Source organism: Phallusia mammillata, chromosome 7 (genome assembly GCF_965637545.1).
Source record: "Phallusia mammillata chromosome 7, kaPhaMamm4.hap1.1, whole genome shotgun sequence".
Classification (NCBI taxonomy): Eukaryota; Metazoa; Chordata; class Ascidiacea; order Phlebobranchia; family Ascidiidae; genus Phallusia; species Phallusia mammillata.
The window spans coordinates 20,349,546-20,363,393 of NC_137258.1; the positions used below are offsets into that span (position 1 = coordinate 20,349,546).

At 42.7% G+C, this 13,848-nt stretch overlaps 1 protein-coding gene across 9 annotated transcripts in view; it reads left to right on the forward strand.

Moving 5' to 3' along the window:
* Positions 1–13,848, forward strand: part of LOC145237782 (calcium uptake protein 3, mitochondrial-like) — a 32,940-nt gene that overhangs the window by 9,773 nt on the left and 9,319 nt on the right. For all 9 annotated transcript variants that reach the window (XM_080100765.1, XM_080100768.1, XM_080100766.1 and 6 more), the window contains exons 3-5: positions 12,317–12,475; positions 12,830–12,912; positions 13,033–13,086. In XM_080100765.1, the coding sequence (XP_079956891.1) occupies positions 12,317–12,475; positions 12,830–12,912; positions 13,033–13,086 (296 nt within the window). The remainder of the gene's footprint in view (positions 1–12,316; positions 12,476–12,829; positions 12,913–13,032; positions 13,087–13,848) is intronic.

Sequence of the window (13,848 nt, forward strand, 5' to 3'; positions counted from 1 at the left end):
CGCAATACATATGGTACCAAACCAATGAAAGGGTTCGGTGCTCCGCACCAGGGCTCATAAGAATCTAAGGAGCCCATAAATCAAAATTGTATTAGGCATTTTATATTTATACTTTGGACTGAAAAATATTTTTTCAGGTTTTTGAGTATAATCATACCTTGGTTTTCTGTTTTTTTAAAACAAATGTGGACACGTGTAAAAGTGTAAAAGTAGGCCAGAATGCACATTTTCTTCCTTTCCAACACCTCGTTTGGTGTGGTTAAGATTCGAGTCAGTATTGGTATTGATTGACAAAAGGCTCGATTGTATTCCAGTTACAAACATCAATATATGTGTAATCAGTTTATTTCCTATGAATACAACTATAAAACAACCTTAGCATCACATGTAGGCATTTATGGTTCGACCACGCCATATTCATGTTGACGTGTTTTTCTTGTCTAAATTATTTTATCTCCAATCAGATATGAAGATACGCTAATTACGTTTCGCAAGTCCGGTGTACTAAAGTTTCGTCGGTTTTGCAAGTAGTTTAACTTCCATTGAAACACACAACAATTGGCGGCTCCTGAAACTTTGAAAACGTGATAAATATCGAAACATCACCCGAATTAAGAAACGGCCCTACACAGGGATTACGTAAACACAACACTTGGAATCGCTGTCGAAAAATACGTTTTGTTTTTTAGTCGCACTTGTTTGTGGTGCACCTTTCCTTTGTTGTTGAAGAAAACCTTGATCTTTGTTGATTCACAGTCCGTTTACTGTTAACGCGGGGTCGCAACGTCCTGAAAGAACCCTCTAGAATGGGGCCGTGTTTTAATGGCCAAAGCAGTGTAATGGGGCTTTTAATGGTGCGCTTTGATCTGGGGAAATTCTAGCTTCTTGCAATTGGAATTCGGAGTTTGCGTGTCAGCTGTGGCTCAAAACGGACGCCCATTGTAGAACTAAACTACAGTTTAAGTGCATTCTGTCTGTGCAGTGGTTCGCGTACAAACATGTGATACTCTGCCCTTTACTTTATGCATCAAACGTTGCTTTGCGTGACAACCTAATATTGAAAGCATGAAACCAGTGCATAAAACCCTACACCAAACAGAATCAGCCGGTATACACAGTATTTGTGCAGAATATATATTTCACCTAAGGTTTTTTGCCTTTGAACGAATACAACACTGGTGTAAAAAGATAAAATAGTAAAACATCTTGCGAGACAAAAACCGTTGGTGAAATATGTATTCTGTGCAAATACTATGTGTGTACCGGATGATTCTGTTTGGTCTAGGGTTTTTTGCACTGTTTTTTTTTGATAATGTTGAACAGTAGAGAACAGTAATCACCAGAAAACTGCGACTGTGGGGGTTGATTGCACTTTAAACTCTACTTTATGTTTTTGCGTGACAAGTTTCAGTGGACTCGTGGTTTAATCCGCTCTCGTTGTTGTCAAACAGATATCGATTTTGTGGCCATTGGTTACATTTCCTTCGCTCCTGTAAGAAAGCTTATGATTAGACAAACACCAGTTATTGATTTCCGCCATAACAGTCACGCATTCTGCTGGCAAGAAGTTATAAGATGGGGTTGGCAGTTACCCGCTACTGTTATTTTGCTCCATAAACAAGTCGCCGCTTATTTAACGTCAATTACGCTCCTTCCTATGTACTGTTGTTTTCCGGATAGCGTGCGGCTTATAATAGCGACTCATGGGACGTGTGGCTGTTTGATAACAAAAAGTCGGATAAATGATTTGTGATGAACAGGTTTCGTAATGTACAGCGACCTCAAGTGATGTAGATATACTTTGTTTGATCTGATTCTTGTTTTACAAGATTCTTACATGCATTTCATGACGCTTGACACTTTTAGGCGTTTAGCATGTATTAGAAATTTAAATTGCTACGTGTACTGCACATGGGTTTTACGTTTGTTAATGTCGTGGTATTGAGAGTTGTAAGTCGGGCCGCGTTTTTCGGGTTCGGATTTGGGCCTAGTTTGGTTTTTATTAGAACGGGCTTAATCGGGCCTTAATTCGCGGTCAGCACCACTTTTGACGCATTTTCAGCAACTTTCAAGCGTGATTCGGGCTTTGTTTTTCAAAAATAGTCGGTTTCCGGCTAGTACTTTCGATGTCGGACCGGGTTCGGGCTCAGATTTAAGGCCCCTTGTACAACTCTTAAATGTATATGCTGGTGCACTTGGTTACATTAATAATGCTCTGTTCCATCACTCCAAGTTTGCATTTCTCATCTACGCTAAAAAGCAAAACAAAGTGAGGCCAACGTAGGAGCCCAGCTTAAAGGGATCGGTGCCCACTGCCAAGGGGCCAAGGGCGATTACGCATTGCAATTGAGCGTGCCGGCGTCAAATACCACGCAGAGGTGTAGCCTGTCATCCTTTCACACTTTTCTGCCACATACATGCCGAGCGGACACGCTTTCGGCTCATGTTTTTGTTGTCGCTCACGCCTCGCTCTAAATCATTGCCCCCATAGTTTACCCCCGCTCCACTGCCAACCAAAGCGTTCTGAGGGCCGACGAAAGCGTCTGTGCTATTTTCAGGACTTGTTTGGTATTTATGGGAAGTTTTGGGCTGCTCCGTTTATCAAATTTTCGCCTGTGAACGCTTGTCTAATAGGACACCTCCACGATGACACAATAATCCACCCTGGTTGGGGTTAGCGCTCCCAGGTCACATTAACAGGGCGTAGCTACCGGTGGAACGCTTTGTAGTTGCCGAATTTGGTTGATGTTGTCCTAACTTCAAGTACGAAAAGGTTGCACTTGTTAGCTGCGTCCGGACGATTTATATGTCAATAGACGCATTTCGTTTTTGGAGCATAGCAAAGCGTAAATATCATGATTACTGTCACTAAAGGACTCAAATATACTGACTCAAAATGTCCCAAAGCTATTGGCTTTTCTATATTTACCACTTCTTTTGAGTTTAAAAAACGTGTGAGCATGGTATTTTTGAAATAGAATAGTCTATTTAAAACTTAATTCTGGTATATAAAAGCTATTTCTATGTATAATTGAATACAAAAAGAATGGCCGAAACGGCGTTTACGATCTGTACGCGGTCCGTTGATACAATGCGGGTGGCACAAGTGCCCACCTGTGTACATACAATCACATCGAGGTTTGAGCTTACACCATTTATCCACTACACTCAACATCAGCCCTGGCATGCGGCAGATTTTTGTCAGATCTTGGCCAAATTAGCGTATGTTTTCATTAACTTGTCAACACACATGTTTAAGCCTATGCCCCAGGCACGGAGGGTGGTTTGCCAGCAGGACCGACCGCGCGTGACCCATGTCTATTATCGCTATGTTGTCTGGCCATTGTGGTTGCGACACCACCAACCGCTCGGATGTGCCTTGTGGCTGGCAAGCGGTGCAACACAATCCTCTTGTTTTGTCAAAATTCGGTCTGTTTTGCGAAAAAGATTCACGTTTTTACGCCCTTTGCGGGAAAATGTGGGCCAGTTAAGCTGGGTCAAAGATTCGACGTTATGTGACTAGCGCCAATATCATTTTTTGGATCAATTAGTTTACATTACCAGAAAAACTATGCTCACTAAAAAAATCGTCCTGAACCAACATGCGCTCATTGCCGACGATTCCAGTTGCGATTTTTTTTGTTTGAATAAACTCTGACGAAGTCATTCATTGGCGGAATCGATTTTTATACTTTTTTTTCTAAATTACGTTGCATAACGAAAATTAAATTGTTCGGATAAGCCTCAGTTTAGTATATATTTTCATTACCTTGTTATGTTTTCTACGGCTGTACAAATATATGTATGGATTGTACATTGAAATGTATACAATGAATAAACTTCGTGTAAAGGATAAATTCAAGTCCCCGACAAATGGTAAAAACTTACGAAAATGTTGAGTGTTCGTTTTTCTCACATTTTCTACGGTATGCTTGATGTGTGTTTACCCGGTCGGAAAACAGATAAGAGGTGTCGCATTGCAGCATAATCGAGACACCCGTCATTGACTCACGAGCTAAAATATTCGACAGCATGTGGAAAAAACACCATCCTATGGGCACACAGGGCTGATAAAAAGGTACTCTGATGAATTACACAAGTGTTTTTGGGGGCGGTACTCATTTTCAGCATATTAAAGGGTTATATTTTTGCCCACAGCCACATACACTGAAACTGGTGGCCAAATTGCTAACATTACATTGAACAATTCTACATAGCATTTGAACATTACATTAAATTGCGCAAGTGTTTTTGGTCAAGTAACATTTTGAACCTAATTAAGGGGTATAACTTTGCCCACAGCCACATACACCGAACCTTGTGGCCAAATTGCTTATATAACGATGAACTATTCGTTGAATTCGGCAACGCTTATATGTTTCGTGTTCAGCAAGCTCCTGAACTGCGCTGTATACTCGATGCCATCAACCGATTATGGATCTTTTACAAACTGCGTGTCACAAACTGCGACAGAGCAGGGTCTCGTTTTTCAACGTCGCGTGCAGACACCCTAGTTCCCTGTCACGTTGCTGGGATCCAAAACAGCTCTACCGGTACCATGGGCCGGTCACTGCAGTTTCTATGTGAAACCTCGACGCAACTTATTGTCATAACATCAAGGAGTCTATTGTCTTGGGTCCTCAGTTTACCTATGCTAAGATAACTAACTGAGGTTGGGGTTGCGTGAACCTTATGTTGCCCCACTAACATATGATGTCACCTACGACCTGCAACTATATATTGGTCTGAATATCTTGAAAGTGCCACCGTTCTGACAAAGTATCGCTCTGATGTCGTCTTTATATGCATTTGCGCTTGCACTCAGAGCTTATAGGTTTGGTTATGTATAAGCCGCAAATATTCGCTCACGTCTACCACGATGAACAATTTCGCCGTATCAGAGGCCAGAGCTTCCGAATTCAAACTTTAGTGATTGGGCCCGGGACGAAGGTCGCACGCGAAACCGATCGAATCTGGCGACTCAATTTACAGATTAGCGATGTTCGCGGCCTATGCCTGCTTGCTTCACAAGACGACATCGCGTGCCTTCGATCGTTTTCCCGGGCATGTCTTGAACTTGTTCCGTGCCAGCGATGTGTTTGCGCACAGGTTGCGGTCGCCCTCCAAGACCGGCGTCCGCACAAGGCGGGATTTCCTTCATCCGGATTCGCCGGGACTTACCCTAACCTATCTCTGCCCACGCGTACCTCTATGACACGTACTGCGAATAGCTATCTTCCAAGGCCCCCAAAACGATTTAAAGTGGATGTTTTGCATTTAGATCAACACGAACAACATGCTAATACAATTTCCGGTTGCCAAAAGCCTACACTGATGAAGTATTTCCATCGTTTGAGAGGTTATTTTAATTCCAAAACGAACTGCATAAAGTCATACGTGCGTTTGAGCCGTGTTTCGTCAAACGGATATTTTGGCTTCGCTTAACCACGAGCCTTCACCCAACTAACGCCGTAGTGCGCACGGTTGGGGTAATTTTCACCGCAAATTAACTGACGAAAGCATGATATTCGCACTTTCTAACCCATTCGCCGTGTGCGCAATCGAGGGTGTCCGCTTGCGTGAGGTAAACGCCATTTAACTGAAATACTTTCTTTTTTAAACTATGACTGAACTGCGCATACAAATTTAGACATTTAGATACAGAACCAATTAAATTTGGGATCTATACGTAAAGACTAGTCATGCCCAAGGACTGGAACTTTAAGTTGCCAAGCTCGGACGTTTAACTATGAAACCGTGACATTTGTTGCGTGCGGCGAAAAAAACGTAAGATTCCTTTGTTGTTTGTCATGCACTCCCGGACGTGCGTCCTTTCGCTCAGCAAACAAATTATTTTGCCCAAAACGTATCAATTTATCCGATGAGTTATCGTGAAAAAAGTTTGAAGATGCAATTTAATCTAAATTTAGTTAATACAGGCGCGGCCTAATGTTTGTAAAATGTTGCTTGTTAGTTGTTTCACGAACAGGTATTTTTACTGCACGAAAATGGCAACGGAAAATGTCAAGCGAATAAAATTAATCACTAATATACCGCCCTACATTACTTTATACATCAGGTATTGAGTATTGTTCAATGACATTATGTTTTGAACATTTTGAAGGTGTTATGTAAGCAGTGTAGGCTTGGTCAATGTCGGATGAGTCAGCTTAGTCATTTTCTACTTCACGTTGCGCCACCTTGTGTAGCAGTCTTCCAGGGGAAAACGCTCAAGGGTCTTCCTGTTTGTCACTATAAATAGCGCTTGACCAGTCCGGCTTTTGAAGATAAGCCATGGTCGCGACATTGAGCATTTGTTTTGACGTTTTCTATGCCAAATGTCGAGTCACGCAGAGCATCCACAGTATACAGTCCCTGCGCCGTGTCACCCATCGTAGGGCCTATTAATAAACGTATTAGGTGTCAAGTTTCGATCGGGTGTCGAAAATGTAGTCGATGATGGCACGGGCCCACGGTATCGGGTGCCTAGTAATAGTGGCCTGACTTCTTACGATTGGCCGATAAGGCCGTTTACGCCGCCCACTGCCAGCCCGGACTGCTGGATCCCAAAAGCCTGACACGCGATCAGTCGCCGCGCCGCTGTTTGACTATTTCGCCAGCTTGCAAGATGTTGTCGTGTATATTTGTGCGTCATTAGCGCTCCACAGCGTAAAAGTCAGCTCGCGGAAATTTGCGTTCTGGTATGCGTTTAAAATCATGCAAAGAAACCACGACGACTCCCTGCAAATCACCCTGGCATGCGCGCGGCAACACCAATTGCCGGACCATGTATGGAGACACTCTCATACTCACTTGTCTCTATTACTCCAATGGACTGCATAGGGACAGGTGCCGAATTTGGAGCTGGCATGCTGATAGTAAACTTGTCACGACAACCCGGGCGTCTTGCGGTAAGCGTTGTTGTATTGTGGAATTCCAACCACATCCAGGTGTTACTTTTGCGCGGTGCAGTACATTAACCCTCGGTTTGCATTTTGCCAAAATGCACCTGGGTTGAAATTTCAGAAAGCACTCGAGTCGATTTTGTAGCCAACTGGCCAAGATCGATGGTGTTTTCGACTTGTCAGTCAGTAACGCGCAAAGTCAAGTGATTCCCACCAGCCTCAGGACTCAGGCATTCAATCCACGTGACTCAATGTCCTGGGTTAGTGACCCCGTTGACCCCTGGGTTTTATTTGGGCAGGATATTAAAGCGCCACAAATGCCGCGTCGCTATTTTCAGATAGGAAATCCTTTCGGCCGCCTGCCCGCTCTGTTTGTGTTCATCTCACTGCATTGCCTTTTCACCCCGTTTCGAGTCGTTTCTTGCCGCAGAGTCCTTCAATACGGGTGCGGGCGGAGTAAGGTTAAACGCCTTCAGTAATGCGTGCCAGAGATCTAGTTGTGGCTTTCGACATCCGATACCGGGCCTGGATACCCGAGGCGGGGTTAAATCGCAACCACCAAGCGCTTGACCTGAAGTGGCAGTTCCGTATGGGTCCTTTGTTGGATTGGACAGGGCTCGTCCGCTTTGAACAGGTGACCGCCTTATTTAGAAATGCGCTGTATATCCCAACCCCGATTTGGTAACAGTCTCCGTGCCCAAAGACCAACAGCAAGGTAATACCCGCGGATGATCCTCTCGTGTCCCTAGCTCTGTCGTGAAGGTATTTGCCAGGATGCACAAGCTTCCCTCCCCGTCGATAAGCGGTGCTTTCTCCATACGTCGATTGCGGCTCACTTTATAGAAGCTATGCTCGGCACGCCAAACTCACCCTGTGCAGGCATCAGGCATTTTTGACCTTTGCGGTGTGAAACATGACTCGGAAACAGATCCGGATGTTTTTCAGTGCTCCATGGCTCCACTAGCGTCCATTTTTAATAGATTTGTTTGTGCCATCGTGTATTTATGTCGTGTACTAGTAAAACTGTTTTTAGGTCGAAGACAATGACATTATGTTTGTAAGATTGAGCTGGTTTGTAGCACATATTCAAACAATAGATAATTTATTAGTTTTACACTCGGAAATAACATTGCATTTTTAAGGTGACTTTAATTTCGGCCGCACATGTTTTCTATCAGATTTTGTACAGCATTATATACTATCTTTGACGGGTATATCTAGGTGTTGCGTTTCCACTGAACTATCCCTGTTTACTACGGAGCTGTCTCCAGCGCTGACGTCACTTGTTTAGCTCCTTCCAATGTGTTGTCCGGGCAGTGGCTGAATTCTCCGGTCGCGGGCGAAATGTCAATCCGTCAGTCAGTGTTGCGGCCGCTGCGGGCATCAATAGTAACATATCGGCAACCCAAACTCGACCCAGCCAATGTGGTTCGTCTCACGCAATGGGAAACTAATTGTGTTGCCAGACAAACAACAAACTCTCTCGCGCGCGGCCCGTCCTCCCTGTCGCTGGCCCGCCGTTGCCTAGGCAACAATATGAGAGCGTTGGCCCAATTTGAAGCGCCCCACTTGCCCCCAAAAGTCGAAACTTTTGATCCGGGTGCGAAATCTCGCGAAGCCGCCGATGCTACTGAATGACTTAGTTAATTTAATTTCGCGACGTGCTTTACTTCGCAAGTGGCGTGCAACCGACAACTGTTAACCTGCGACTATCAGCTTCCGCGTTCTCTTTAATTGCACGATATCGCGCCAGTGTCAATTTAACCCCGATTGTTTTCAAGGTCTTGCATCGCTGATCCGTATCACTGCCTTCTGTCGGGTTTTGATCAACATTTAGACTTGTAAAATAAGCCCGTGCGAATTCTGGCGTGCGAACGCTGCGCGATTCCCATGCACATTTGCGGGAAAGCCCCTGTTATGATACACTTCAAAAGGTGTGCGTCCCGGTGCAGTGACTAATAAAGGGTGGAGATTCGGCGTTTGATCGTCAGGTTTGTCAACTGTTTACTTCTCCTGTTGCCGTTGAGAAAATGCGTCCGCCCTTCAAAGACAACACCAGACTGTTACTTCCCGGATTTACACATGCTCTAATCCTGTCGTCCCTGACCCCACATAACTGGCAAGGTTGACCTCTCGGGGTGGCACCACTTCCAAGCCAACCAACGCCCTGAAGTAACCCCAAGTCTATGACCCCGAGCACAGCGCCCCTTTTTCAAAATGTCGTACCCCTATCATACGGACTTCTTTACATTTTTTGTAGTCCCAATCTGGCTGTATGTGGGACCCATGTGAGTTTTTACTCCCCGCCCAGTTTTTTTTTATTTGTGCTCAAAAAGCGACCTGAGTTGCAGGAAGTCAGGGTTGTTTTTAGGCTTTGCTTGTACAGGATGCTCCAACCTATGGACAAAACAGCTTCTTAACTGCATATGACCGGCTGTTGCGTGGGCTGACAGGTGTTTAACGATGTCACCGTTTATTTCCCACACTGCCAATGCCCTAAGATGAATATGTATTTCCGTCCTAATTCGTAGGCGGGGTGTTTGGGTTTAGTCACTTGTTTTGAACCTGGGTGCTAACTAATATAACCGCTGGCGCTTTGGGGCTTGTGAACTAAACGACAACGGAAACCCAACTACAATTGTATCATCGCCAGTTTTAAGGCATTGTCGCACTTACGGCCCACAGTTTACCATTAAGTCGTAGCTGTGCACAGGCGGTGTGTGTCATTTCAAGTGCATCACGCCATGTCTGCTTCGAAAACGGCAGTACGTTAGTCACCTTTTAGGCGCTATAAGCACTGACAGCGGCGTGCTGTTGACATACAGATCCCTCACGACGCCTGCGCCGCCTGTCGTATTATTGTTTTCTGTCCCATCCCAGTATTCCGCCAATCGGCATGAATCACTCATTTCCGAACGACAGTCTTACGCTGTTCGGAAATTACCGGAAAGGGACCCTGTTCTGCTTCACCAGACCTCGCGACATGGTCTTGGAGTTGCTGACGTAGCGGGCGGCAAGTTTTAACGCTGCAAAAACAAAGGCGCGGTTCTAAGGCTTAATCCACCAGGTCCTCGTGGTCCCTGTGCAAATCGGGTTTCCCGACCTCCCACAAGGCAGCATTGATTCAATGGCAACTTTACGTGGTCGTTGTGTTTGAACGGGCATTGGTGTCCGGATTTTTGCTTTCGTGTTTGGGTGGCAAAATCAACTTACAATGCTGCTTCATTGTGACAGTCGGAATTCAACGTCTTGCTTGACTTAATCGAGTTTAAATAATATTCTTTGGCTGGATTGAAGTAGGACAAAGACTTTCGGTATCTCTTGTGCCATCTAAAAAATAAAGCCCAGCTTACAAAGTGTTCCGCGTTTTTTGAGTAAAAAGCAATGGCCGGTTGTAAAAATAGACTGTGACGCGTCAAAATGTAGCAAAACACGTGGAAACTTGATTCTTGTATAAGGCGGCTTATCTAAGTCTGATCTATAGTGTAAGCCAACACTGAAGATGAACCACACAGAACAAGCAGGAAATGATTTAAGTCACATTTTAACGATGAACCAACTTTGGTTGTTTTCACACACGTCGTGTGGCGGAGTACAGTCCCTACGTGGCCGAAACCGTATTTGGTCATATATGACCCGTTTATAAACGCCCGCAATTATGAAGAAATTATTCTTTTTTTAGTTATTTTCGTATAGACGGTGTCTGAACGTTATGTCTTTTTCTTTTTAGTATTTTTTTAATCTTTGCATAAAAATCTTGTGTGAAGTGACATGTGTATGATGAGAGATTTTGTAACATTGGTGTAAAATTTTTCGCTCTGTTTTTACGAAATTTGTCTTAATGTTTTTACGAAAGACTTTTTACGTATGTTTGGTGAGTGGTGACCAGTCATTGCAAATTAGGAAATACGTAAAGCTCATTTGCATCAAAAACAGCGATTTTTGTTTTTATGATTCACCAAAATATTTTGTGTCAATTTTTTAAAACCCTTTTTTCTTCGCTGGAGCTATACTTTATTTGTGTTTGATAGTTTTTTTTCCACCGTATGAAACTATGTCAACATTCGCATACATTCTCACAGAGGCAATGACATGAAACTGCTCTTCGCGGGGTCAGCTCATAACGCCTATCCCGATCATGTCAACAAGTCTCTTGAAATGTTGCGTCTTTGGTCGTAGTTATTCCAAACTTTGCCAATTTACAACAAGGGAGTGTACTCTGCACAGACATTTGGGTGCCAACGGGCGTTTACATTTTTGCTTCTTGCCACTCACGATCGTTTAGCTATGGAATAACCCCTATTATTTGTGTGTGTGTTACTTCTTACTTATACCTGACTACTGTTGACACATCGTGGTCGCTTTCACCCACAGTTAACCCAGTAACCCTGTGACAGCCAAACGCTTTGTTGTAATGAAGTTGAACAAATTTTGTCATCAAAACAAATGTTGTTAGTGAAATGTCATAACAGGCTACAGAAATCACACTTTGTAACAGGGTGATGACTGACAGATCTGTCTTTACTTATCGAAAATATAAAGACCTTCTCAATTGTTTTTACCGATACAAGACCTTTTCCATTGTTTTTATCGACACAGTGTGGTTTTGCGGACGAATTCATAATTCGTATTTAACGTTATAGCTTTTTGTGTTTTTGTACGTTCTGATCTTTTAGACGGAAACTGACGATACTTTCGAAATAATTTTTCAAAGTTTAGCTTTATTTTCTCCTTAGATCCAAATACTGGTATCGGGCACAAATGTCAATTTATTGTAACTTCACCACCATTTCTATCCAAACACTATTCAGTTTATTTTTTTAAGAAAGATCTGAATTCGTGTCAAAATATTTCCATCCTTTAACACTTACATTCGTGACACATTGTTCACACATGCTTACGTGACCAAAATTTCAAACTTCACCGATTTTGCCTTGCCAAAAACCTATTGGGCGTTGGCCTGTGGATAAAATCTCTCGGTTTTCGAGACAAAAGTAAAACATTAAGGTAACAAGTTAAGACATATGTTAATAGCTGGGATCAGCCCTGAAGGGTCGATGCAGACCAGCGATCACGGCACACTCATATAGAAATCATGGTACGCCGGGCCTATTAAAGGCCGGCTGACTCGATATAACGCTTTTAACAGGCCTGGCGTACGATGATTAAGGTAACAAATCAGTGTTTCGATCATGTCAACCGCCAAAAGTACAAGCCTGAAACCAAATATTTGAAGAATGTTAAAGCTCGATTTCATCCAGAACTCAGATTCAATGCAGTAAAATTTCGATCGAGTATAAAGTCAAGCCCAAATCAACCCTGTTTTATTCAAACAAACCGGAATTAGACTCGACGTACAACGCTAGTGTTAGCTGCAAATATAAATAACGTCCTGCGATGTTTTTGTGCAGCTCGTATCGGTCATATGAGGTTGGCCGAATCGGATGTGAAGACGATGTTGGGCAAAACTCCCAATCAGAACAAAAATACTTCTCGTTTCTTCCGATCTCTGCACAGCAACGGACTTATATCGTACACCGAATACCTTTTCCTGCTCTGCATACTTACAAGTAAGACGAATGTGCATTTTTTAAAACTTAGAATGGAAAGTATTTTCCAAGTAACGAAATCTGACGATGAGTATCTTGGAATATATAAAATACTTTCCATTCTTAGTTATTTAATTAAATAAACGGTGATCGTCGATGTTCAAGTGTCAAATACTGTTCAGTTCAAATATTCTCATTTTTTCCTTTAATATCATCAAGGTTTTTGTTTGCATTGTTGACAATATTTTGATATACGCCAGACGAACACAGGCACTGAGCCTGATAGTCGAGCATACAAAAAATCGTATGTTGGTCTGCTGCTCCCTCTAGCGGAATGTAAGGACTGATTGTTAATGTTTTCCACTTGCTTTCTAGAGCCGAAAATGGGATTCGAAATCGCTTTCAACATGTTCGATGTCGACGGCAACCGTCGGGTGGATAAGAAGGAATTTTTAGTAGTAAGTGTTTCTGTTTATTACCTTGACTTAACGTTTGCTGATTGTAATACGTTTTTTTTCTCATTTTAACTTTCGTATTTGTATTAACAATGTCAGTCATTGGAATCTTTAACTTTTTAGTTGGAAGAAATTTTTCGAAGTCGAACTGAGAAGCAATGTTACGATGAACAAGGGGTGAGTTGGTGATGTCCGAACATTTGAATAACAAAACTAACACATTAGGCTCTTTTGGTCAGCACATGGTTACCACATTGAGCAAGGCATAAAACCCCATTGGGGTAAAGATAGGAATTTGAGATTCAGATTTTTTTGGAATATTTTACTTGGCCGCTTATATTTACCTATATGTCAGTCAGAAACAATATTGTTATTATGAATGTATTGTAACTGTATTGTTATTATATAGCAGGTTTTTCACCAAAGTCACACGGATTACTGTAGATAGATTTAGATTACTGTTATGGAATAGTAGTCAGTTTGCAGAAAATATAACAGGGGCTGCAAACATAGGTAGGTGTCGGAGGAGGAAAGAAGGTTAAGAATCGGATTTTAGATATGTTAAGTTGGTTGAGATGTTAAGTTCTAATTGAAGGGCTACGTTGCTTATGGAAACTTCATTGTTCAGATTTCGTTGTCAAGATTAGGTAAAGGGCTACATGTCTGATGCAACCACATAAAGAATTTCCATGTCAGTGTGCTATACTGTCGAGAACAGTAGCTACAGACAAGTTAGAAAAAAGCAGCAACAAGATTGAAAATAGGATAAATGTACCGTACTCAATTTTTGTGTGACAGCAAATACCTTAATGTATCTGTCTAGGCCAAGAGTAATTTTCGGGTCAACCAACTCATCATTGGCAGGGTAATACGTTTTATTTACAAAATATGCTTAGACAGTTTAAAGCACACACAATTAGCATATTATCACACTACAAC